This window comes from Phalacrocorax carbo, chromosome 1 (genome assembly GCF_963921805.1).
Source record: "Phalacrocorax carbo chromosome 1, bPhaCar2.1, whole genome shotgun sequence".
Taxonomy (NCBI): Eukaryota; Metazoa; Chordata; class Aves; order Suliformes; family Phalacrocoracidae; genus Phalacrocorax; species Phalacrocorax carbo.
This window is the reverse complement of record NC_087513.1, coordinates 27,893,563-27,920,827: the sequence shown is the minus strand read 5'-3', so window position 1 is coordinate 27,920,827 and position 27,265 is coordinate 27,893,563. Positions and strand designations below refer to the sequence as shown.

Here is a 27,265-nt window from a genome sequence, read left to right as displayed (position 1 = left end):
AAATCTCGTTGGAAGTCCCCATCTGAATGGAGAGTATCATTCTGAACACATTTAATAGATTTATTAAATTTAAAAGAACATAGAAGTTGATAGATTCTTTAGAAACACGATCATTACTGAGACAAGATATTTCCTTCTCCATCAGCTTTCTGCAAATGTTTTTCTGCTTGTTCAGTAAGTGAAAAATAGGAAACCTTATCTGCAGGTAGTTGAGTGTCCTATACCCAGCTCTCACTAGGCTGAGAAACAAATCTCTTCAATCCTTCAGAACACAAAAAAACTCAGCAGTTAATATTAATGACCTCTTAAAAGCTTTTAAGGCAAGTTTTCACAAATATAGAAGACATTTGCTTTGACTCTTTAATAGTTTATGAAAATGCTGTGGTTGAATACATCTCCTGCAGTTTCCTTTGCTTCTCGCTGTGGGACAATTTCTGCCCCACGGGAAGCTGCAGCATGCTAACAGTGGCCGGGGTGGCCTGAGGTGGCCACCTCACTGCAAACGGCAGTCCACCAGGGATGGACAAACACCCCTCCGGTAAAGCCTTTCACCCAGCCTAGCCCCAGATTTTGTCTCATGGAGGAATCAGCAAGTGGTGCTCAAACTCGGGAGCACTTCAGTATCCAGGGCACGACTGTAGCCAGCACAAGATCCTTTGGAAGACGCTTGAGCAAGCTTAGCCCATGCAGCTGGTGGGGGTGGTCTTGTACAAAATGCCCCATCTTTGCGTCTTGCTGTGTTCCTGACATGTGGAGTCCAGAGGAGATGTGTGTGTTGGTTGGAAGAGTCACTGCAGAAGTACGTGCTTCCAGAGCTGCATCAGTTTATGCACAGACAACTCTGCAGCAGCACCGTCATGCAGAAATAGGAAGTAAATGCTGCAGAGTTTGTATTAATTATCCAGCAGCTTCTGTGCAGTGAAAGACAAAGGCAAAGCTGGCGTAAAAGTAGAGAAGACCTCAGACGCACTCCTTGCACGGACCAGGAAAGGCAAGGGCTGTAGTCTGCAAGCATCAGTAGCCTGTGCATCAAGTCCGGGAGATCCAGCCAGCGCTTTTTGGCGCTTTGCAGGTGTGAATATCTACCACTTCCAGGCAGTCCTGGCAGCGCACAGCACAACACCAGTGGAATTTGCACTCGCATTTTGTCATTCTGCTGACGCGGGAGGTGTCGTAGCCTCTCCCGCAGCACATCACTTCACAGCTGTCCATGCCGCGGGAGGTTTGGTTACAAACCCGACCAGCTGTCCCGAGGGACCCTGCAAAGGAAATGCAGGAAAGATCAGGAGGTGGATTTTAAGGAAGGACAGAAAGCATATGAAAATAGGTATAGGAGACATAATTTGCAATGTATTTGATCCTTCAACATCACATCACCTGGGATTCAATATCAAGCCAGAGAAATGTCTATAATAAGGTAAAATTGCTCTAGAATTCTCAAATTTGTCCTGGAAATCAGCTCTGGAGATAAGAAGTAGCAAAATGGGCCAAATACTTCAAGGCTCTGCACTACTCTGTTAGCATTATTGTGTTTTGTTTCCTCATTCCGTAGCACCTCTTTCCTCTCCAGCGAGCAGATACCCTCCCGAAAGGAGGCGTGCAGCCCCCTCCTGCCCCCTGCATCCAGTCCCCCAGGGCTGTGTGAAATGGGGTGCCCAGGAGAAGCACCCCCGTGGTGCTCGGGAGCTCATGGGCTCTGCAGGGGAGTCCTGGGTGGGCAGGGGAGGGCTGGGAAAGAGGAGACTGCTAAATTTGGTGGCTGCAAGGGACACGCTGGGCAGAGTAACCATGCTGCCGGTGGTTAAAGTCTTTGCAGAAGTGAGCACAGAAGCACCTCAACCACTTGGCATCATCGCTGTGTCCGCCCACCGCCCCCCATGCCACCAGTTCAGATGGCAGCTGAGGAGTGGCTGCTCTGTGCACCTCTCATCTCTGCAGGGTAAGCACCAAGGGTTGTTCTCGTCCTTCTCAATAGAAACTAGAATACACTAAATTACAGCCTACTGTGGACAGAAGGACAGCTAGGGGAACATACCCCACCTCTTCATGTTGTTACAGTCTCTCTGGACTGGCTGAAATGCCACTGCCCATTGCCCCGTGGCACAAAATGGCTCTTTAAGGCATGCCTTAGCCTGAAAAACTACAGTACCACATGGGAGCTGCTCATCACCTAATACAAACTTACCTTAGGCTTCATTTTCAGATCTCTATCACATCTGATGACAGATTATTATTATCCATCTGAAAACTTCATGAATGCTCATTGCTTTACCTAATTTCTTATGTATTGCTATTAGAAATCACTTTCAGGTACATCTATGAGATGAACATTGTTCTGACATTCTCCCTAGACTTGATTATAGCTCCATTCTTCTGTTCTGGGCCAAAATGGGATTCCCTAAATATCAACTGCAGTCACTAAATTAACTGGAAACATTTTACAAAGTGCATTCACAGGTGTACATCAAACATGAACAATTTACCTTCGTAAAGAAAAACATACATGCAGACATTAGTTCAAATTTGCATGAGCTAGGACAGCAAACCAATCTTAATTTATAAAACTTAAGCTCTAATTAATCTGTAATCATTAAAACTCTAAGCTGCATCAATTCTACATTTTTTCCCCCTATGGTGGTATATACCACTGCTGCTGTATTGAAGCACTTCACAATATACACGTATTTGTTGTTCCTCCGTTCCCTACTGTCCCCAGCACCAGGGAGACTTCATGTCTTTTCAGGCCTGGGCCCGGACACTGAGGCAACGAGTGGTCTCAGGCACTTGAGGAAAGTCACCGTCCGAGGCTGCGGCTCTTCATGGCACAGATATGCGCTTTAGCCTCTTAGCCACGGTGGGGGGTGTTTTTCTCTTTTTGCATCCAAGTCAGGGTAGGCTTCAGCTGCTGCCACAGAGGAATGTTTCAGTCCCTAGGAGGCATCTCAGCCTTCTCTCCCACAGCCTATATTCCTGTATTTATTTAAATATGTAAATATTTAAATATCCATTGGGTAGAATTATACACCTGGAAAGCTTCAATAGCAAATCGCTGGCCCAGACCTGCTGCAGGCAGAGCAGAAGAAGGGTGTTGTATGGCCACATGCACCCCAGGCTCAGCGGGTGCCCACGGCCACCCTGGCCACCTGCCCCAGGAGCTGCTTGCCAGCTGCTGCCGACGGCGGAGGCCCTGGCCCCGGCTTGGGGGTCCTGAGCTGCAAAGGTGCTGTGGCACCAGCCAAGTGAGACCTGCTGAGCTATCTGAAAGGGAAAAGGCAGAAGGAGGAAAAGACATGCTGAACAGAGCCAGACATGGGCGCCTGCACCTGCAGCCTGATAAATCCCAGACCTCCTTGGGGTGCGAACCCGCTCAGGCTGCTGCCCACACACCAGTGCTCTGCGTAGCATCCTTGGGGAGGCAGCTGAACAGCACTTTAAGTCTCTGCTATTTGGTGGAGCACCTCACATGGATGTAAAAACCATTGGGCCAATGTGTTGTATCGGGCACACTCTGCACCAGGGAACCACCAGTAACTCCCTGTCTCCTGTCCTGGCAGCCAGTGACGGCACCTGAATCCCGGTGCAGGGTGTCCTGGGGAGAAGGTACCACCAGCCACGTCCCACACAGGCACACACCACCCCTAGCAAGCCCTCTGCCACAAAACTCTTGCTGCAAGGCCAGCTGCACCAGGGCAACCTGCCCGATGGGCAAAGCAGTGATGCCAAAACTTTCCAGATCCTTTTTCCAGGAATTGCTCCACACTGGGGGAGAGAGGATTCCAGTGGCCCCCAGTGCCCCTGATCTAGGCAGGGCTGAGGAATCAGGAGGATGCAGAGCTACATGATCCACCTGTGATCCCATAAGAAGCCTGTGGCAGAAAACACACCAAACCCCACTTCCTGGCTACCACATTCTCCTCCATCCATGACATTGTGCAAACAGCTGGGACATCTGAACGTAAAGTGCCGGTGCTTGTGTCAGCCCCCAGCAATATCCATTACATTCCAGTCTGTGCAAAATACAACTGAATTACCACTTTTATAGGCGCTTGTCCCGCTCTCTCTGCTCAGAAAACGTAGCAGGTACAAAGGCCAAGCTTGTGACTAGTATGATTAACGTTCTGTGTCAGGAATTTGGTGTGAATTCCTGCTCTACCTCCCTGCACGGGTTCCCCCTCACCTCCCCTCCTCTGCGTGCTGCTTCACCCTGCTGAAGGGGCCCAGCCCCAAAGGCCCGGAGTGCTCGGGCCGTGTAACACAGAATGTCTAGGACAATAATCTCCAACAACCATGATTTGGGTTAGATTTCAAACCGCTTGGTGCTTTGCTCTCTGTGTGTGGTTTTTTGTGAAATGAGCTGGACGCTTGGTAGCCCTCGCTGTGCCACCATCGCGCGGCGGCCGGCCGGGTGTCACTCCTCCAGCGGAGGCAAAGCAAAGCCTCTCTCCACCTCGGCATGCCTCCTGACCAGCAGCAGAGCAGGGCCGTGCCGCCTGGCTGCTGGGGTCGAAGGAAGACCCCCACATCCCCTCTGCGTGAGGCCAGGCATGGGCCATCACACCCAGCTGTGATGAGGTGCAGGATCTGCCCCAGGAAGGTCTGACCACATTCCTCAGCCGATGCACAGGTTAGTTTCCAACTCTAAAGTTCTCATTTCCAGATGTTTGGGGAAACTGCAGAGCAGCGAAGGAGAATGTGAGCGGGATACGCCTGCTGGTTTCAAGGGGAGTTTTGCCACAGACCTCAAAACCAAAATGATTGCAGGCCCTAACAGATAGTCAGAAGCCAGGATCATCTGATACTGCCCACAATACAATATCAACATTTACTATGCCACTAGGAGAGGAGACTAAAGTATCCACAGAATGTGATGAAAGAGAAAACAGGCTCACATAAAGGCTTAGTTTCTGAAACCAACGTTTTTGAAAAGTTCAAACAGCATCTTCAGTATCTCTGCGGCTTCTCTCGTGAGAAAGAAAACGAGCAATCACTGACGGCGAGCCGCCAGGCAAGTTACTGTGCTCCTTGGGGGCACTCACATACCCAGGCGATGAAGGCAACACAAGACACTAAGCAAAATACTGCAGAGTTTTCTGAGCTTTGCCTCCTACCTGTAACGCCTCTCCTCATCACTTAAGAGGTAGGAGTATGTCCTAACTTGTAAAAGGTTTTCGTGCAACCTCTTTGTTTTTATTTCAAGTGTTGGAATTGCCATGCCGACACACAACATTATACCTGCCAAAACATCCACAGCTTTTAATACTGCCAACTTTACAGCCCGTATATCAAATCCTTTTTCTTGGTTTGCACAGTTGTTTTCTTAAGCAAACATATGTTGAAAAATATTTTTTTTTCCCATTCCTAAATCACTAAAATGTATTTATTCCTTAATAACATGAGATTTTCCCTTCTATTTCTCTTGATTAAAAATCTGGCTTCAAGCGATAAAGTTCATTACTTGACTTTCACCTGAAAAAAAAGCTGGGAAACCCCCGACAACAATAAACTAGTTTCTACACGAGCGTTTTGGGAAAAAAAGAAAAAGGAAATATTCACAGAAAAGTAGCTCCGAAGTTACTTTTCAAACCAAGAAACATTCACTCATTTCACATACAACACCTCGGTACAGCAGGGCTGGAGAGGGCAGGCAGCACATGCCAGAGGCAGCCTTGTCCAGGGGGGCTGGGATTCCCCAGGCCAGCAACAGAGACAGCAACGTGCTGATAAAAACAGCTTGTCCAGATTCTGTTTAGAGCAAACGTGTCTCACTCTGATTTCCATAGCCACTGATAGCTGTCATAACCTCTCGGCAACCAGAGGTTCTTGGGGTGACCGCTCTGCTCCCTTGCCGGACGGTGCTTGGAGGAGGGCTGCCCTGATGGAAATCATCGCAAGCTCCACCATCAGCTTGCACAGGGTTGGGACGGTGCCCAACAGGTTTGCAATGTGTAAATTGGGAGGCACAGGCCAAGAAGTTGTGCAGGGACCGCCTGTATGTGCCTAACCTCAGTGAGAAGTTCTTGACATAGAGCAGGATTGGTTTCCCTCCATGGGTTACATATCTGAAGTACTAACACATCTTGCCCAGCCCCAATACTTTGCAGGCTACGCTTTAATTTCACATTTTTCTTTCACTCTGGAATTGGTCTTATTCATCTCAGAAATGGCTTACGTGGGGCAGCAGGGGAAGTAAATTAACATGAAAATAACCCTGTGAGGGACCCAAAGCCGATCACCCTAGGCGTGTGGTTTGCCACCCAATGCGCAGCTTCCGGGGGCTGCCCACAGTACTGCATGTACATCTTCACAGTACTTTCCACCAGGAGACCAGGTGTGGTCCTCAGAGCCAGCCGCAGCACCCTGACTGTTGGGAACACAGGAGATGACGACCGCAGTGCAGGCACACAGCCCACACCCTATGCGCAGGCAGAGGCAGCGATGCTGGCTTTGACAGCACCCAAACCAGGACCACATGAGTGTTGGGAGAAACCTATGGATGACATGAAGCACATGGCGCATGGGTTTGCAGCAGATCCTGCACACACAGACAGGACCTGCCTCTGCTCCACCACCACCTCCACATGGCCGAAGCCTCATTGTTACTAGAACAGTTGCGAACAGTCAACAAACACCTACCAACACCATCCTGTTGCTCACCCACCACCTCCACCTTGGAGTCCTCTCCTGGGGAGTGACCTCCTCGATCACATGCACCACTTCAACAGCGTAGCCGCACTCAGCTTGCTCTGCACAGTTTGGTGGGGGTCTCCCCGCAGGAAGAGGCTTCACTCAAGCACTACCTACATTTTTTGGTTGCTCTGTACAAATTAATTTTTAATAAACCTGTTCTAAAATATTTTGTTTTGCAGGAAGACACTACACTGCTTTAATAGTCTCTATGATCCCAGCCTGTAAAAAAAGCTCAGCCAGCAAGCTGGTGACGCCCACTCTACGGCTGCTCATATGTTTCTTCCTAAAGCAGTCTCTGCTTGTCCACCACTACGTTCAAAACATGATAAGCTTGCAAGAGCTTTCAATCTGCCTAGCCTGCATGGACGGTCAAACAGCAATCTTACAAAACATAAAACGCTTCTGACAGAAGCTTATAAGCAGACGAGCAAGAGGTTTTTCTAGAACATTTTGGAGGTGAACTTACACATTCAGGTTAAGAGAGTACATGCTACGGCGGGACTGCCGCTTGTGTTGCCGTCGCTTTTGCTCCCTTCACAGCTTTATTGTTTCTAATGGGTCTCTCCTTGTGTAGTCCTGGGTATGCTTGTATTGGTTTTGGGAGCTGGAAATTTATCATGATATAAGGAAAGACCATGCAAAGTATGGCAAAATTTGTAAGTTCTTTACAAGATTTTCAAAAGCCCTCTGGGATGTCCTACCTCTGTTTCTATCAAATTGAGTAAAAAATTGTGAGTAAAAATTATATCAGCATCTGTGTGAGCAGAGTTAAGTGAATTCTGGACACTTCTGAAAATCTTCCTTTGGTCCTTTTCTGAAAGTCATGAAATCTTAATGCTAGACAAGAGGTGGTTGGGTTATTACATTCTCTTGCTATTGAGTTGCTATTAATGTTTTCCACATATTATCTCACTCCCAAAAGCAATAACTCTTTGCTTGAGGATACGGTTTAGTGGTGGACTTGGCAGGGACAGGTTAGCGGTTGGACTCGATGATCTTAAGGGCCTTTTCCAACCTTAATGATTCTCTGATTCTACGATTCTATGACTTCTCTTTTTCTTCTAGGAAAACAAATAATAATAGCAACACATTTTTCACTTCGTAGGGGTGATTCATGTACCTACATCCAGCTGCCTCCTCCAGACAGAATGCCAGACCCGGTGGGGTGTGTTCAATCCCATCACCCTCCAGTGGCTGCCCACTACCAGAGAGAAGATCCACCACTGAAAGCCCCAACAGCAGAAGATGAGATGCGTAGTTTTTTGGATAGGCCACCGATGATACAACCCCTGAGCACCTTTAATTTACTTGGTCATACGTGTTAGTGCACCGAGGCCACAGAGGACACTGGCTCTGTCATTTTACAGTTTGTGAAGCTGTTTCCTGGTCAAGTCATGATGCTTCATAAGGTTTGCTCTGGGAATCCTTCATACAGTCCCAATACTAACCAACCTCTAGATACACTTTTTTTCCCTGAAGCACTAAATTACTTGAATTCCCCAGAGAATGAAAGGCAGAACTGTGCTCAAGGACATACTGAAGCGCTGTGGTATCACATTTAGCTGATGCTGAGATGCTCCCCACTTATTTCCAAACTCAGACTTCCATAATCTCATTTCATTTCCAGTCATTTAACAGGGCTGACACTCTGGAGCGCTCAACGGTTCAAACCAAAGGTGATAAAGAAAAAAATGCTGCTCAGCTGCCAAAATTACCTCTGCCAAAGCCAGATCAGTTTTTGTTCATCTGATTCTTTCTTTGCTCCGCGCGAGCAGCAGGGCATCCCGCATCCCGTTAGAGGTTTACTGCAGCTTGCCAAAAATGTGCTCTTCCAAACAGCCACATTCTCTGAATTCTGAGCAGCAAAGAAACACCGCCTCAGCCGCAGCCTTATCTTGAGCTGAGCCAAAGCACATGTCAGACTCTGCCATCTCTGGGCAGGCTTGACAGCGTCACGCAAGCGTGCGTCACGCGCTGCGGTGAAAAATGCCCACTCTCCTCCACAATAACAAGGCTGACAGATGTGATCAGTCTTAGTGCAAAGAGATTATTAAACAGCTTTTTGACATAGAAGTGGGTCATGTACGGGCTCTCATTTTTGCTGGGAAAGAAATCGCGGGCTTTACAATGAACGAGGCAACTTCAAGAAATCAAGTTTTGACTAAATCCTAGTCTAAAAAGTTCGTCTCTGCACAATGCCACAATATGCCCATTTATTCACTTGGATTAAAGTATTAGACTTTACAGTATTGGTCACTATTCAAGGAACAAAATGTGCCTGTGCAGGTAATAAGCATCACCTGCAAAAGCCATAAATAACATTTAAAATCACCTTGACTACCCAGCTAACCAGAAACACTGTACAACATAAGAACACTGGATAAAACTGCGGGTTCACTGAAGCCAATAGTACATGACCAGCATCTCACATATTGTTCTTATTTAAGTACAGTTGTTTTGCAATGCTTATTCCAAGTAAACTTGGATTGTAAATATGCAGCAGTGCCAAAAAGAGCTGAGCTACATTGCTATCCAGATACTTCGGGATATGTCACACCGGGTGCAATCTGGTATGTTATACAACCTACTAATTAGTTCCACAACATCTTTCATACATTACTCAGTCTGTCTTTCTCTTCCAAACTTCTGGTTTTCTAGTTGCTAGTTTTTAATTGCCACATCAGGAAATACTATACACGGGTCAAGAACCGTTAGCGGGATTCCTGGCGCTTGACAATGCCTTGAACCCTGCAACGCTGTGAAAGTGTCTCTCTATTGAAATCAGCAGAAAAGTTCAGTGTTAACAGCAGCCCTGATACTTTACCTCTTCCCACTGGGGCTGGCACGACTCTTCAGAAAATGTCATGGTTATCATGGACAGAGCCAACACTGCCTTGTGAAGAGGAAGAAGCAGCTGAGTCGCTCGATGCAGCGTGCTGTGCCCCACCGAGCCCTAGTCTTTCATTCACCTGCATGTCCTCCAGCTGCCTCGCGCCACGTTACCGACAGCTGCGTCGATGGGTGCAAGCGTGGTTTGCACCAAGCTGCTGTACCTCCTACATTACCGATGGGGAGAGGTGTGCCTACAACTAGGGCATCCTAGTGAGCTGCAGGGAACGTGCAGACAAAGGAGGACGCTGGTCTCGTGGGCGTCTGCAGCAGTAGCATAACAATATGGAAGAGCTGTGTGATACAAGCGTGTATGTGGCTGTGTACAGTACGGACCTGCCTCCAGAGCGTAACTCAAACTTGTCCTAAAAGCAGCTTTTGCCTTGCAGCATCTCCAGGGCTCCACAGCATTTGGAGGGAACTGCTGAATTATATTAGAACAACTGGCTGCCGTACATCTAGGGACATCAAGGAGCTATTGTTCTTGTACAGAGCTGCCATTCCAAAAATTATTCCTGCCTGTTTCCTGCTGGTTACATGCATGGATTTATATATATGTATATATATACACACACACACACTCAATAATAATGATAATTTTTGTCCTTCAAAGTACAAATGTCTGAAATAAAACCATTCATGTGTAACAATAGAGGCTTACCTACATCCCTGTCCCTGATACAGTAGTCTGGAGAGCTTTCAAAGTATACCAGGTCATTCTTAGTTGGCTTCTTAAATCTCTTATTAGCCACAGTGAAACCCGTGCCATCTTGATTCATGACCACCTGAATCGCTCCATTGTATTTCTTCCACAGATAATCTCCTGTTTTCCTAAAGTCTGCCATGGCCAGCCAACAGGTCCTTAGAGTGCATGATCCACTCACACCGTGACATTTGCACTCCTGTTTCAAAAACCGCTTCACGGCCTGTTTAAAAACGCAGTAAAATATACACAGGTAAAACAAACTGTAATTTATGCTTCTCAGCCCTTTTCCATTCAGCCTGTAATGCCAGGCTTGCGCTGGGTCTCCAAATCACGGTCTGTAGTGACACCCACTGGTAGCATCAAGTCATCCCCACATGGCTGGTCTGCTCTGGTTGCTCGACTCAACCGAACACACAATCCTCCGGCTGGTGGGCTTACCTTCCCCGCTCCTGTCAGTCATCCCGAAGATCGAGATGGTCCATGACGCTGGGACACAGACTGGGCAGGAGGAAACGATCTGGGAAGTGGACAGAATCGCTCAGCCCCTTGGTAGGCGAAGGTAACCCCCTTTCGCCATCGTTCCACTGAAGCTTCGCCATGCTGACCCTCTCTAGCTCGCCTTCATGAAGTTGCCCTTTGCCCTGAATAGCGTTTCAAATGTTGCCCAGAAATTCCTCAGCATTTTATATTTAAATGATTTTACAGAGACCGTGCAAAGCATCATACCTCAGATAGGCATCAGATTTATGCAAACTTTTAAAATAAGGTATTTTTAAAATGTTTATAAACCTTTTAATAAACGTTTTAGAGTACGACCTTCATTAGCTGGCACTGTAGAGATCACCTTCATCATTATTTTAATGTCTGGATAGCATTAGAGCCATTCTGGCTTCATCTCAGACATTTAAGTTATCTGTATGATGTTGGAGAACAACTGATGGGTTCATATACAATAAATAATTCATTTCTAATTCTGAAGATATGGATATTTGATCTATAAACATTATGCCTTAAGGGTTTATGAAATATGAACATTTTAGAGTTTGTACAAGAGGAACAGCATTATGGGAGGGAGGTAAGAGAGAGGAAAGCTCCATGATTAGAAGTGGGGCTGAAGCACAGTGGGGCAGCATATTTCGGTCAAGCACTTAGTAATAAAGCAAGAATCTCTTATAAAACCAAAGTACTTTTAATTTTCTTCCCAACTTGTAAGTGATATGACTACTTCAAAGAAGTTACTGACATTCCCACAGCCCCACTTCATTGCCAATGGTACTACCACAAAACTGGGATTTAAGCAGATGCTTGGTTTTAATTATCTGGGTAGCAATGACTTTAACTGCTTATACATTTAAAACAACTTGCTGGAATAGTGGAAGAAGCACATAGGAACGCAGGACTTCTTTTTGTCAGTGATGTTCCTGTACTGATACACAGTGTATTATTTTAGATGATTCATATGGGAATATTATAAATATCTATTCTATGTATTTTTGAATTAGTAAAATCTAAATAGCCTAGTTTTAAAAGAAGCCTACCGACACCCCTTTTGGGGGTGAAAAAAAGCCAAGGGCACAGCTGGTGTCACCCAGGTCTGAATGCCAGGCTCGTGGGTGGGCTGAGGTAGTGAGATCCCTGCAAAGCTAAACCTACGCGATTGCACTGTGGATACACAACAGCAGCCTTTCTATAAAGCAGGTCCTGGATCATATGAGAACGTGTTGATTAAAGCCTCTTGATCTTTTTCTCAAAAACCTGCCTGCTTACCAATACCGTCTTATTATTTGGCATATGCATTTTTTTAAACTTACTAAGATACTCAACAATTTCAGAAAGTACTTTCTAGCATGGAGTTAATCCACCCCTATAAAGTCTTTGCTTGTGTCGTAGGCTGCAGTCTCTTTAGGACTGTAATGTAAATGCAGCCATGGTATTGCACATGCATGTCACTGATCTCAATAGGTTCATCCGTCTGTATTACGTATTAATTACACCTGCTGGTAATAAACAGGTGGAAGAAAGATGTTGAAGGAGAAATATTTACCAGAAAAAATAATCTACTTGCAGTACAATTCATAAAATGGGATCTGTTTTTTCTAATAAGGGCTAGTTAGTATAGAACAGTTTTCCAGTTTATAAAGGGAACTTCACTTCCTACTGAACATGTGTTAAGGAAAACCAAAGACAAGTCTCTACAGATCATTTTAGAAGTGCTTGGTCTAGCACTATAAAATATTTTCCTGTATTATTTCAGATGTCGTGATGCAGCAAGTTTTGATTATGCTTTGAATAATGAAACAGTGTCTTCCAGTTTACATGCACTGTCCTTACTATTTACAGCCACCACCACAAAACGTTAGTGCGTGTATTCCTCAGGCCTTGCACCAGCAGTGGGCAATATGCCTGGCAAGTGCTCCTTCTGCTCACCTGCAATAAAAAAGACTCTTCTTGTTGAAATTCAGGAACGGTATTTCCATACAATGCTTAGAGAAGGGTTTTGTTTAGAGCAGGTCACGCCTCAAGGCCACTGCCTTTGGAGGGATATGTCTTTTGGATGGTTTTTCTTAAAAAGTGAGGTAATTTTATTTTATCTCTGCTCATTTTGTGTTTAGGTGTACCATAGACATACAGGAATGGGCAGGATTTCTGTTTTCTCCAATGCTATTTTGAATTTGCTCTTCAATAGTCAAGCCTGTTCTTCAGTGCGATCTTCAGCCTCCCTTGGGAATTTCTATTCTCTATTAACTGAAACTCCTCCATATCTAAAGATTAGGCTCAGAACAAAACCTCCATCCAAACCGATCCTGCAACGACTTGGGCTCGGGCTTAACTTCCCACACGAGGAAAGCCACTGCGCTGGCTCAGACAGGAGCGCTCTTAAGCAGTTGCACTGAGGCTGCTTGGAGATCTCTGGCCACCCTGAACCTCCAAGGGAGACAGAAGCAGCATCTCAGGCTCCTGCTCATCCCGTAGTTCTTCCTAACTGCTGAGACCAGCCAGCGAGGGCCAACCTTTACCTGCCCCAGACCCGTGAGAGCTCACTGAGAGCATCTCCAGCCATCTGTTGGATGGACACCTACCTTTCTTCCAGCTCTGTTGTTGTGAAGGTTCATCAGTGCTCTTGCATCTTTTCCTTTCCGTTCTTTGGCATCCACGAAGGCTCTGGCAAATTTAACGCCATAGTCGATGTTATCGCTGCAGCCACCCCAGTCAAAATGGCCCTTGCTGTCCTTGGCAGAGCCTTTCTTCTTGGGATCGCAGGAGCAGGATTTCAGCTCCCCTTGGCTACATGCCCTGGTGATGGCAAAAACAACTCCAGCGGAGGAGATGGCATGTACAAAAGCAGATTCCCGACTACCTGAAACAAAAAAATTCACTTTAAAAATCGTTGGGGTAGTTAGTTTGAGTGCCTATCCTAATTCCAGCCATTTAGCCTGGACTTTTTTGCTGAGCAAAAGATAAAACTGGGCTGAAATCACACGTTCCCTGGAGCCAGAATTACTCATGGCTTAAACTTGGACCCCTCCCTGGTAAAAGCTCATCAATATAGTGTTAGAGTTGGAAAACATTAAACGTGTGCTTCTGATATTGATTAATACACTTTCATGGATCAGTTGTTTTATACAGATATGTGAATAGGACAGCTGGTGTTTCTATCGTGTTTCAACGATTTAGGAAAATATATGAAGTGCTATCTCAGAGATAGGTTTAAGAAATTATTAAATAGGGACACTGGAACAACATGTACGTTGCAAAATACTGCAAATAGCTCCAGAAACTAGCTTTTCCTCTTCTGAAGCACTCAGGATAAACTTTCCTGCTTAAAAGGCGATAGGGAGGAATCTAGGGTGTTACTTTTTGAAAATAAATTAAATTTAGGTTTCCTGCCTCGCACCAAGCCCGGTAACAGTAATTCATACAAGCAAGTTCCACTGAATCAATGGCATTGCTTGTGTCATGTTTGAGGCAGGATTTGGCCCGGCAGCCGTGACGTCCGCACGCCAGCTGTGCAGGCAGTTTTTCCCTTCTCCTAACGAAGACACTTTATTATACCAACAATTATCTGCATTTCTAGACTACGCCTACTCTTAAGCTATCAGGTATGTATTTCAGTGCAGTAATTGCTTAAGTATCGTTTAAGAGGTAAAAATTTACAATACGGAGCTGTCACATACTGGCACAACTCTATTTATGATAATGGGACATTTACATGTTTTAACCGTTTTTAGCATGGAAGGAGTGAGAAGTAGACTTTTGGGCAGTATCTAAGGCCACTGGCAGCGAGAGAGACCCATTCAGAGGACTTGTGAGCCTTAGATAATGTTAGTACAGTAAAGTAGGACCCTAAGAGAGAACGTTACCTGTGATTTTTATTGTAGGGGCAGCATTACACCATATAACTTATTATTTAGTATTTATATTCCGGTAGCATCTAGATGGTTCTGAGGGAACGGGCCCTAGACTTCCGCACGCTGCGCAAACCTTCACCAAATGGCAACTAAAAGCTTGCAAGAGGACTGGGCAAACCCTGCCTTCCCTACACTGCCTTCAAAATCCGGCAGGGGATACTGAGGCTTGTTACAAACCACGCTCTTCTGAAGACGGATTTCTGAGAAAATGTATTCAGAAACAGCAAAACTTTTTAAAGCTCTAATTAAAAAGAAACACTCGACGTTCTTGGAAGAGAAGTGTTTCATTTGAGTTTATTAAATTAATCAAAAACATTTCATTTCAAATTAGAGTAATATCAAGCTACATTTCCCATCGCAGTCACTGCCTGATCCGGCTCAGCGTGGAGCTCAGAAGCCTGACGCCTGAATTCTCTCCCATGAGCCAACAGTGAAAGCTTCACTTTTGGAAAAACTGTATTTTTACTTTTTTTTTTTTTTTTTTTTTAAATGAAATAGCCTCCCCAGAATTAGGCCATGTTCTGCCAGACGCATTTTCCTGAATGTCAGACAAACCTCACAGAAAACTTCAGCTGATGGGTGACGTTACTGATTACTCACAAATAACTGCTAAGGGAACATGAAGCTGGTTACAGGAACCAACTGTTTCCCAGCAGCGGAGCCTGGCACTGAACGACGCTCTGTAGATGAAATCCCACCGCTCGGGTGAGCGTTCCCGGCGTCTCCCACCCTCCTCCCCACCCCCACCGCTGGGGCAATGGCCCTGGGGTACTTTCTTCCTCCTCCTGCTCTCGCTGCAGGTGCCAGGCTGCTCACAGCCTGGAGAGGCTGCCTCCAACGGTGCCGGGGACACGCCGGGGTCACAGGTGCCAGGGCAGGGCCAGCCCCACCAGCTGCGTGCCACGGCTGTGCGCCCAGGAACGGCGGTTTAGAAGAACCTCAACTCGTTTATCACTCGGACAGGGATATCCTGGCACGGTAACAGATCTTAGCCCTTTCTTTGGGTCAAAAGGACCACATAAGCTGTCTGAAGGCTCACTAGATGCCTCAGTCTAACATTTAGATGGCAACAACACCCTTCTTAACCACCTTCCCTCAGAGTGGGACGCACATTTGCAGCCTTCAGCTGCTCAGGGTCTGCACAAGCCTGGCTCACCCCTATCACGTGCGTCCCTGCTTATCGCTCCCCCGGAGCCCGATCTGAGGGACCGGCTGTCGTACCCCCCACAGAGGGCTGAAGGCCTGGGGGGCTGCAGACCCCACACCTCGCCCTGGGCAGCACAGCCCTGGCGGGACTGCACCCTGCCACGGCGCTTCCCCAGGGAAATGCTCCAGTGGGAACCGGCCTGCAGAAGGGGTTGTTGGCCGCCATCCCAACGCACTGGGATCCTGTTTGGACACGGGCTGCCCCTTCCAGCCCCCCCAAGGTATGGGTCTCCCTAGGCAGGGTGGGCTGTGCTGGAAAGCCCCCTGCCCAACTACTGCATTCTGGCACCTCGATTTCTTTGTAGCCCTTCATTTGGGAGTCCATTACACAATGAAAAGCTGAAAAGCTGGGAATTGCAGGGCCAGTCCAAGCTGTGCCACCCCCCCCTTTCTGAACCTTGGCCACGTCTTTCCGCTCTGATACAGGTTTTTAAGCAAAGGGGCGCTTCTTGTTACCGTATGCGCTGTTCTGCTGACTGGGAGACTCTAGGATAACTTTGCATTTCCCCTTCCCTTCCTCCTGGAAGGTAAACCGAAGCTTCCCCGTTGCTAGGAAGGAGGGTGGTGGGAGGAGGGCCACCGCGCGCCCTCGCTCCCTCGGGGTCGCTGACTGTGCCCCGGCACTGACCATCCCCCAAACCCCCCGCCACCCTCACGCCGACCCTCCGCAACCCCTTTTCACCCGCGGGGGCGCGGAGGCTGCGCGCCCCACCCGAGCCCGCGGGAAGGCACCCGCCCCGCCACGCCCCGCCACGCCACGCCCCGCCACGCCCTGCCACGCCCCGCCACGCCCCGCGGGACTCACTGCGCAGCAGGACGCGGCCGAGGAGGCGCTGCCCCCGCTCCAGGGCGTTGCAGTCCCAGCGGTGGCGGCGGAACTGGTGCTGGCACTCGGCCGTCCAGGCGGCCACGCCGCGGCCGATGGAGAGCATGGCCTCGGGGTGCCGCCGGCACAGCTGCCGCTGCCGGCTCACCAGCCCCGGCACGTTGTCGCACATCACCCGCGACGAGCCCACGGCCCCCATGTACCTGCGGGAGGGAAGGAAGGGGAAGGGGCAGGGCAGCGGCGGGGGCCCGCCGCGACCCCCGGGAGCCGGCGCCGGGGGAACGGGGGGGTGTCCCCGGCTGCAGCTGCCGCCGCCTCTGCCGTGCAAACCCTTTAAAATTAGCCTCCAATGCTGTGGGGTTTAATGACGTGAAGCTTTTAGGAGAACCCCAAACCCCGCAATTACAGCCCCGTGCAGTACTTAAAAAAAAAAAACTAAACCAAAAAACGCTTGACAAAAATTAAATTACATCATCATCTGTAGCCAGATGGTCTCTATTAGTCCTGAAATGTTTCGAAAGGTACCTTTTATAAAACCCAAACTACTATAGGTGTCTTTTGAAGGGATCAAACAGAAGAAAATGTCCTTTTCTTGTATTTTCATTACTTTATACGATCATAAAATCGTTAAAGCCGTGATTTCCCCCCCCCCCCCCAATATATTTAAGTGGCAGTTAAAAAACACCATGACAAAAAAGCCACCGCAATAAATAACGTTTATACGGCTATGGATACAGATAGTCATTTTATTGAAATATGCTCAGCCTGATAAATCAGGCTTTGATCCCGCGTCAGCCAGTGTCAAGGTTAAATGTGTTCCCCAGGTTTATAAGCAGGGGTTTAACTCCTCTTCTGCGCCACGACGTTGCAGCCTGGGGTAGGCTGGGACCCCCGGTTTGAGGGGGACCTGGAGCCCCCAGGTTTCCGTGTCCCTCCGAACCCGTTACAGCGCCCCGCGTTTTGCCGCTCGCTTCGGACGCCCCGCAACGAGCTCGAGCCGCCCCTGAAGCGGGTCCCGCGCTGTCGGCGCGGCTTTCGGCCCTTTGCGCTCACAGTGCAGCCGGGAGGGGCTTTGAAGGAGGGAGGGGATGGGGAGGGCGAGGAAGAAGGGGCGGGGGGGGGGGGATCATAATAATAATTAAAAAAAAAAAAGTCCCTGCCGTAGCCAATTCGCGGGGCCGCCGGGGCGCGGAGGGCTGGCGGCCAGCAGCAGCAGCAGCAGCGCTTCACCCGCGCCGGGCGGGCGTGTTCCCCGCAAGGCTGCCGCCCTCCTCCCACTCCCTCCGGCGGCTCCGCTGCTCGGGGCGGCGGCCGGGGGTGCCCCCCGTCCGTCCCCACCCCCCCACACCCCCCCAGCCCCCCGACCCGCTCAGCCCTCCCGGCTGCTCTGGGCTTATGTGAAGAAGGAGGCCCGGGAGCAGGGACGGGGTGTGGAAGGAGATGCCGTGACCGTCTAATCCCGCTTGCTTTAAGGCCGGGCTTTCTGGACCGGAGCAGCTGGCAGCAGCGAGCTCCGCTTGTACGAGCCTGCGAGGGAGAGGCTTCCTCCCCCCCCCCCCCAATTTACAATTAATCCGACCCCACCTTCCCCAAGAGCAAATAAAAATTCCTGGAATTGCACAACTTACCACCATGAGGAGGTGACCGGTGGGGTCGCCCAGACCAAGACCAGGGGAAGAGACCACCAGATCCCAGAGAGAAAGTTCATGTTAGAAACGCTTCGGTCCACATCAGGCCAGTCGCGGGGGGCAGAAGAAGTCCCATGGAGCAGCGATGACCGGCGGGAGCAAACGCACCTTGAGGGCTTCTTTCTTCCGTGGGTCAAGCGGCTCCGCAGCCCCACGCAGGGCCGCGGGGTTTACTGACCCCGCACCGGGGTGCGGGGGATGCCGGTCGGTGCATCGCTCCGGGTTCCCCTCGATTCGCCCCGCACCAAATCCTTCAGGACAAGGAGCTCAGCCCCGCTCCCATCCTTCATCTTTGCCCTGATCCAGCTCTTCCCTGCAGTCACAGCAAAACTGAGGGGCTGGTGCGGGCGGCTCGCAGACTGGGTGGGTTCTGCTTTGGGTTGGTTTTTTTTGGTTTGGTGTTTTTTTTTTTTTTTTTTTTTTTTCCTCTGAAACTCTGATGGATGAAATGATGTCAAGAGACACTGGGGGAAGAGGAGGAGGTAACACCTCTGATTAGGCGAGGAATCCCGAGGAGCCAGTTGCTTTCCAATAACCCCACAAGCAGACAGACAGACAGACAGCTCGAACACGCCAGCAGATGCTTCGCGACCGGCCGCGCCGCCCCGGCGCTTCCAGGCACCTCGCGGGCCTTGGCACGACGCCGCTTTACGGCGAGCACCGACCGCGGGACCCGCCGAGGGGAGCGGGGAGCCCCGGCCGCCCCGGCGGGGTCTGCGCCGCCGCCCCGCCCCGCCCGGGCTCCGCGGGCACCGGCGCGGCCCGTCCCGGGGAGCGGGGCGGTGCCTCCGGGCCCTGCGGGCACCGCCGCGGGCGGCTGCGGCCCCCGGCCCGCCCGCGGGAGCGGCTCCGTCCCGGGAGCGGCTCCGTCCCGGGAGCGCGTCCCCCCGCGGCCCCGATCGCGAGTGGGAGAAGCGGCCGCTCCGGTTCCCGCCCCCGCCGCAGCCGGAGCGGCGGCAGCTGCCCTGCCCTGCCCTGCCCTGCCCCGGCCCCGGCCCCGGCCCCGGCCCGCCTCGTACCCACGCGTGGGGGGAACGCGCTCGCTCGCTGCTGAAGGCGTGGGTGAAGGGCCCCGCGGCGGGGCAGGCCTCACCCACCGCGTACCCCTCTTTTCCCTCCCATCCTTGCATGTCCTTAATCCATTCTTCTTCACCCGTGCAGCATCCACTCCCATCATCTCACCCTTACCTCAAACCAGCTCTTCACGGCGCAGGTCTCCTCCCCCCCCCCCGTCCCCAGTGCAAGGGGGGACACCTCGAGCCCGAAAAAAATCCACTGAAGAACCATTCTGCTCCTCAACTCCCCATTCACTGCTGTTAACGCCAACTTCTCTTTGACCATCACAAAAGCACAACCAAAGCGCACCAGCTTAACAGTCCTAGTAAGTCGGTTTTATCAGCCCCATGTCACCCACAACGCACGCACTCAGGCGGGTGCCACAGGAGGCAGCAGCTGTCCTTGGACTCCAACCCATAAAGGTGCCTTGTCCCTTCAGGCTGGCACCACCGCAGCACCAGCCCGCACACCAAGAGCGCAGAGGCGCTGGCACCGCTCGAGCAGAAATCAGCTGCCAGGTGAAGCAGTCCCTGGCTGATGGTTGCCAAATAAGCAAATTCAAGAACAGGGAATTTAGCAACTTTTTTTACTTGGTGTCATCTCTATAGGGCAAATACAGAACAGATATTCCAGACAACGCACCACTATTAACAAGGTGGAGACGCCCCAGTTCAAAGTCAGCCCTCGTTGTCTTTAACAAACTCTGAAGGTTGCTAAATAACTTAGGGACAGCACAGTTCTTGCTCCTAAGAGATGCTTTCGGTTGTCAACCCCAGGTGAAAATCCTGGAAAAGCGAGCTAGGAAGCACCCTCTGAGATCTGTTCTTCAGGCAGCAAATCACAGCGTGACTGTGTGGAGAAGGCATCAGTCTTCCAGGCTGTCACTCAGCGTGACTTCTTGAGATTAGACATAACCAGATGGACACGTAGTGTTTCAGAAAATGCAAAAGGTAGAGTTGTATCAACTTCTGAGGTGGTAACATTCACCCACCTCTCAATTTAACTTTAAGCCCCCTCCCCACCAAAACCCCAACACCCCCAGAAAAACCACCACCACCCCCCACCCCCTATATCAGACAAGCTTTTGGCTGCAAAGACTTCAGGTTAAGGACTGGTGAAGCCTGGAGCACAGTACTGCTCCCCGAGCAGTACTACTTGCCCAGAGGCAACTACGGTTCCTGTTACTAACTCCAGCAGGTCTCAAAAGCAACAGATGAGCATTCAACATCTATATGATAAAGAATCAGCAGTGTGAAAAACACACTCCGATTTCCAGCTGCTGGCCAACTTTAGTTTCTGACGTTTGAGATATACACCTTGGTTCAGCTGGCAGGGGAGAGGAACACCAGGGAGAGGACAGCAAATTCCAGCAGCATTTCGGACCCCTCTGAGCAGAGGCTACAGCCCTCCCTGCCCCCAGCCTTCTCAGGTGTGCAGTACAAAGTTGACCCGCCTGACCTTCCTGAGACACCCTTCTGTACTGACAGGAGCTCCCTTACTGGTGGCAACTGCACCGGCAGCTCGTGAATGTTGTCCCCTTCCTCTCCAGAAGGGGCACTTACCGCACCTGTGCTCCAGCTTTACGGCTGCCCAGGTTCCTTCTCCCAGCGCTACACTCTGCGCTGGCCTTACATGAATTCACCTTGGATACTTTATTTCTATTAACTGCTCTTTCTTGTCATAGTGAGTGACAGGAAGGGCGAGGTTGTAAGGGGCCCTGGGGGACCTCTTCCAGTCCAACGCCCTGCTCGGAGCCGGGTCAGCCAGCACGTTGCTCTGGGCTGTGTCCACGTTTGAGCACCTCCACGGACAGAAACACTACAACCTCTCTGGGCAACCTGCTCCAGTGTCAAGATCTGGGATGATTTTTTTTTCCCCCCACCTTGTGTTTAAAAGGAATTTCCTGCATTTCAGTTTGTGCCCATAGCCTCTTGCCCTGCCCTGAGCACCACGGGGAAGATCCTAGCTCTGTCTTCACTCCCCCCCTACCAGGTACTTGTACACATGGATAAGATGCCCCTGAGCCTTCTCTTCTCCAGGCTGAATGACCCCAGCTCTCTCAGCCTCTCCACGAAACTCATGTGCTCCAAGCCCTTCAGCATCTTCATGGCTTTTCACTGGACTCACTCCAGCATGTCCATGTCCCTCTCATACTGGGAAGCCCAGACTGGACCCAGTGCACCAGCTGTGGCTTCCCCAGTGCCAAGAGAGAAGGATCCCACCGCCAACCTGCAGGCGATGCAGTGCTGTTCCCGATGCAGCCCTGGAGAGGCTGTTGGCCCTCCTTGCTGCAAGAGCAGACTGGACTTGCAGAGCTGTAGGTGCCTTCAACAGGTACTATGCACACAGCTTCTCACCCAGTCAAGAAGTCATGTCATGTGCAAGAGAGATGACAGCAGAGTAGCCAGGAACACTGAAAGCCCGATTCTCTGAATACATACCTTATGAAATCGAGCTGAGGTTTTTCAATACAATAGTGAAAATCATGTAGTTAAACCTGTATTTCTACATTCAAATAAAGACTGTTTTCAGAAAAGCTGAAGACATGGAAGGCTCATCTGAGAATAATTAGTAAGAAAAAAAAAACCCACCAGACCCTTAAGGAGAAGGCGTCTTCCTGTATGTATCACAGTCAGTAGCACAGCTTAAAAGAAAAAGAATTGAAAACCCTTCCCAGAGGGATCCCTACAAGTCCCAGTTCCAGGGACTATGGCTCTATATTACATGAAACTACGCCATTTGAATCAGGATGAAAATGAAAAGTAATTTAACAGCTATTAAAGCTGTTAAGGATACACATCACATCACTCATTTAAAGCCAGCAACACCCCATTTCATAGCTCACTGCTTATCATTTCAGGTCTGTAAAATACAGAGCCCCATTACCTGGAAATGGAAATATAAATTTCCAAATAGACATTTCCCCCCATGTCTCCAGAACAAAGAAATGACAGTAAAAGTCTTTGAAAGCAGAAACCTGCAGCTATGATACCTGATAGACCTTCAAGGCTTTTTATCTGTGCAGAAAAATTACCTCCCGTACGAATACTGAAACAGATGGCAAGGAAGGGGACAGCTAACATAGACAAGCTACAGACCACTTGGTCACCCCTTTCATGACACGGGGTAAGATGGATTTATTCAATTTGTTCCAAAAGGGACTTGTTTAGCAAGGCTAAAAACTCAAAATCTTCCACCACGTAAGGCCTAAAGCAACATCTTTCCTGTTACTTTCCTAGTAACAGAGCAGCTTTATTTGGGAAAGATGACCCGTAACTTTTGCAGAACTGCTGGAACAGAAGAGGCAAACGCAAGCAAACAGCATGCACATACGAGCAAGTTACGGCTTTGGGGAACACCTGAAGGGGTTCAAAGATAGTAAGAGGAAAAAGAATAAACTGCACAGGTCAACCTTAAGTCTTGTCCCCAAGGCAGCTGGATGAAGAAGGAAAACTAAACACAGCACTTCTCTTAAGTCAGTGGAGAATGTAATTAAAAAGCCACACTTTCTCAGTTCGGGAATGCACGTACCCCGAATTACCATCTACTATTTGCAGCTGGTACCCAACAGGAATAACCAGGCAATGCCTTATGACAGACCAGGTACTCCACAGGTCAAATTTGAAGAGCAGGGCAAACCCCAACACACAGGAAGACTTGCACAACACAACCTGCAGTTCAACTTGGGCAGCACAGATCAGACATAAAAATTCTTTAGGTTCTTTCAGATCTCCATGGGATCACTCACCCAAGGCCCTAATTTTACATACCAGTCTAAAGATTCAGAAAAGGCCATTGCATGAATATTCACCTCTATGGAGAGAAGTTAGGTATCCAATGGTATTGCAAGTAGGAACCTTGCTGCATCTTTAAGCAACTGTGTATCTGCAGGATTTGGCCCCAGGTCCAATCCACTCAATCCTCCCGCATCTCAATTTGCACTACTGTAAGAGGAGAACAATACCTCACAGGGCCCGGCAGCTTACCTGCTTAATGCATGCAAAGCTCTTTAGCGGTCTCCAATCCCTTCATAGATGTGCAAATCATTGTATTCTTACTGTTCTGGGATAATGACTTTAATATGATGACTTACAGAAGGAGGCCTCTCAGCAGGGACATTTTCATCTGAAGGCTCCCTCACCGGGTGCTGGTGGGGGTGAGAATTTTGACAGCATAGCTCAGGGGACAGATGTCGAAGGAATCTCTTTCTTTGCTTCCTGCCCTATCACAGCCAGACTGTGATACCTCCTCAAACAGGGATTTTGAAAGAGGCACTGGAACAACATGAAAGTGAATAAAGGACCTTGAAATTAATTGTTTAAGCCTGAGCCTGGAATCTGAAAACAGACATTTTTCATGATATGGGAGGTTAAAATGATCTTTGTTGATTCGGCTCTTAACACACCTTACTCATGCAACACAGTTCATGACGGATCAGTGAATGGGACAGCTCACACCAGTTACGCCAGAACCCTTGCTCCTCCGGGGTGGTTTATGCCACTTTGAACACTGTTCTTCAGCAGTGCACCGTGCTACGGATGCTGCTGGCAGAAAGCCTATGTTTAACCCAACTGCTGTTCACATGTGTGTTTGCCATCGTGATTACAAGCACCTGAAATAAGTGATCCATAAGCTAACAGGACCAGCTTCTCCCAAACACGTTCTGGAGGTCAGCTCCACACATTCAGACTTTTGACTCATTTCTGCAATGAATATTTTATTTTAACTCTCAAGCTAGACAACATTTACTGGCAAGTATCATGCATGATATTTTCCCCCATGGCCATTTTATACTGATGGCATCATTCACATTGTTAAACCTATAATTTAATTAAATACTGATAAAACTATTTTCTGGAGCAGATGATCTATTCAACTGCAAGACCTTCAAGACTAGCTTAAAAGGCCTTCGTACAAGTGGATCGTTTCTTCAAATTCATGGAAAAAGATCATTTAAATTCTCAGTTACTGTCTCAAATGACAAGATCTGCTGGTGGTAGGAAATGCACCTCTTGAAATGGAAGCTACTTTCAGTGTCCTTTGAAGTGGCTTCGTTAATGCAAATTCTCACTGAAGTGGAGAAGTAAGGAATAGTGAGGCTAAGTAACAGAACCTTTTCAAGGCAGTAGCACAGAAATCTTATGAGTGGTTGAAATAGTTTCACTTAACTGAAGTGAAAGTACGTTGGAAACACAGTATGAACAAAACGCCTGCCCACCTTCCCACTGCCCCCTAAAAACAGGAGAAAAACCCAAAAGATGTTACGTGTCAAAGTTCTAGTAATGCTTGTGAGCCATCCCATCCCTGGGAACTGCATTTGAACTGTATTTTTAGGTAATTAGAGGAGTGCTGTGTATATATGTTTCTATGCGCTTGACAAGCGGTTAAAACTGCACTTTACAGATTTTTGTATTGAATGGATTTTTCTATTTCCATGGATTCTTCCTTCTGTGATATGCGTCTTGTTAGTTCAGGATTAATTATAAGGCACTATCAAGAAACAGAACTATTTTTTAAATATTTCATTTTCTATACTTTTCTGGTTTGAGTCAGTATGCTGATAGTATGTGCACTTCTCTGCTTCTGCTGGTAGATGGTGGTGGTGGGGAATACAGCTTATCCCCTCTGACCTAGAGCTGGGAACAGAATGGAAAAAAAACCCCAGCTTATGTTGTTGTATTTGCCTCTGGCCTCGTCACTCTGTAGGACGGTCCTTGCGTGAAGGAGAAACCTGGGAGGAAAGGAGGTGAAACAATTGCAGTAACAAGGAAACATACCAACACCCAGTGTAGTTTTCTGAAACAAAAAGCAGAGAACAACTGTGACAGTGAGTAGCACTCAGGTTTTTATCTTCTCCTTACTAGCCCCCGGAGGGAATACGAACGATCAAGATTCCACACAACATCTCTGAAAACAGAGGAGAGCAATGACACACCCATTGAGGCGTACGTTCTTCTAGACTGCTTCTGTTTTATTTTGATAGAAGAATGTCCCTTCAGAAACATTCAGCATTTTTACAGATGTTTACTGAAGTCTGCCAAAACATAACTGTGATTTGAATTACTTATACCAACTCCCTTTTTTCCAACATAGCTGGTTTGGTAACAAGATGAAAAACAGATATTAATGTTTCACTGCAGAATTATAAACACCTTTTTAAGTGGAGAAAATATTAAGAAAAAATTAATCTAAACATGAAGCTGCTGTAGTGAAAGACCAGACCAAGAAAAAAACATGCTGCTATGCTTGCGTTATTATAGCCAAGGACTGCTATAATCCTTTTAATAGATGTGATGAAACTCTTAATAGAAGTAAGTATCCCTGAGGAAACAGATTTCAGGCATAATTTGAATATCATAGTTCAGTGGGAAATGACTTTTCAGGCAATGTGTAACAAGATCTCCACAGTCCTGTGATTGTGACAAAGAAAGAAAAGTACACCTCACCGGGAAGTTTTTCATATGATAGATTCGTATGAAAAACTGCAAGAGAAAAGATCTTTATCAACATAAAATTGCATGAGATACTTAAAATATTTTAAACCCTCCCAATCCTCAAAACACATTTACATCACAATTTTAAATACAAACATGTGATATAATCAGAGTTATTTTCTTATGTTCTCCTCTGAACAACAGCTAAAGGTAAAAATGAAACCAGTAATTAGTAAGCAATAATGCCAAATTAGTAAGCTTTATGCAAAAAAAAAGCTGCTTTGACAAGATTTTAGACCTACAGTCTACATCAGAAATAATTTTGAAGATAGAACCTTAAGATACATTTATGTAGCAGTTTTAATTTTTAATAACTTTATTGCTAGATCAAAGTGGATGCAAATGCTACCGGTATGATGAGAAACTACACAAATTTTCACATGACTTCAGCTCAGCTGCATATACTGAACAGAAGCATAATGTGACCAAGTTTTCCAAAATTATTCATAGAACTGAACTTAAAGTCAGGTTTTCTTTGCTCCTAACTTAGTTATAAAGAAGAAAAAACCAAGTCCAAGCAATGTTACCACTCCCATTTTTACTAATCTTTTTCCCAAGGTGGGTGCTTTTTCTGGAAGTTGCACTTGGCTGTGGTCATTCTTCTGATCATGCTGAGGCAGATGTTAAGTTCATGTAAAAAGTGCAACAAAAGAAAAAAGTTAGTGTGAAAGCTTCTTAAGCACATGAGAAATTACCCAGTCCTAAGAACCTGCATACATCTAGGATTGAAATTATTTCTCACTCTCTGTGCCCTACTTCAATTGAAATAAACATGTGCAAACCTTCATCTTACCTGATACTCGATCATTCTGTAATATATATTAGAAAGACAAACTGTTTCTTTACAAACTTAATTCCTCAGGAGTAGAACACACTGCTAATAGATGCTACAGAAATCTAATCACAAAGCATTTAATCCCCAATGGTTAACCAGAATTTTTTTGTATAAACAACTGTTTATTAAACAGCAAGTTAAATAGATAACAGATTAGACCTCCTTGAAATTAAAAGGAGAATAGGAAGTACCTTCCAAGCCCCTGCTCATGTTGGAGCTGAGTGGAGCCTTGTCATGAAGTGCAGCAGGGCTAGGTCCCGATTCCCAACCTTAGTTATAACGCTTTGCAGGCCATCTTTACCTTGCTTTCAAAAATTGTATGCTACAGACATAACATGTACTGCTGGCAAAGTCTTGTAATGACTAAGCTTAGTAAACTGTACTGAAGATTTTAAGGGAATTTATACAAACTTATTGTCTAAGAGGTTTAACTGTTTCACTTAAATTGGCACTTTTCATAATAAATGTT

General features: G+C 47.8%; 2 protein-coding genes across 2 annotated transcripts in view; both read right to left on the bottom strand.

Moving 5' to 3' along the window:
• Positions 1-749: 749 nt before the first annotated feature.
• Positions 750-19,138, bottom strand: WNT2 (Wnt family member 2). The gene is made up of 5 exons (XM_064446828.1): positions 18,352-19,138; positions 16,703-16,926; positions 13,363-13,640; positions 10,238-10,502; positions 750-1,259 (listed from the first exon to the last, which is right to left on the bottom strand). The coding sequence occupies exons 1-5, from the start codon at positions 18,429-18,431 to the stop codon at positions 1,030-1,032; spliced, it is 1,077 nt and encodes a 358-aa protein (XP_064302898.1). The 5' UTR covers positions 18,432-19,138; the 3' UTR covers positions 750-1,029.
• Positions 19,139-25,708: 6,570 nt separating this feature from the next.
• The window catches only part of ASZ1 (ankyrin repeat, SAM and basic leucine zipper domain containing 1), a 43,170-nt gene continuing 41,613 nt past the window's right edge, over positions 25,709-27,265 (bottom strand). Inside the window, exon 13 of the mRNA XM_064455757.1 lies at positions 25,709-26,572. Coding sequence (XP_064311827.1) covers positions 26,426-26,572 — 147 coding nt within the window. The 3' untranslated portion in view covers positions 25,709-26,425. The remainder of the gene's footprint in view (positions 26,573-27,265) is intronic.

Excerpts from the sequence above, each read along its gene's own strand:
- WNT2 (XM_064446828.1), bottom strand. The coding sequence starts at position 18,431 with ATGAACTTTCTCTCTGGGATCTGGTGGTCTCTTCCCCTGGTCTTGGTC. Across the intron at positions 16,927-18,351 it reads CCGGTCACCTCCTCATGGTG|GTACATGGGGGCCGTGGGCT; the intron begins GTAAGTTGTGCA and ends TCCCTCCCGCAG. Across the intron at positions 10,503-13,362 it reads ACAACAGAGCTGGAAGAAAG|GCCGTGAAGCGGTTTTTGAA; the intron begins GTAGGTGTCCAT and ends GTTTTTAAACAG.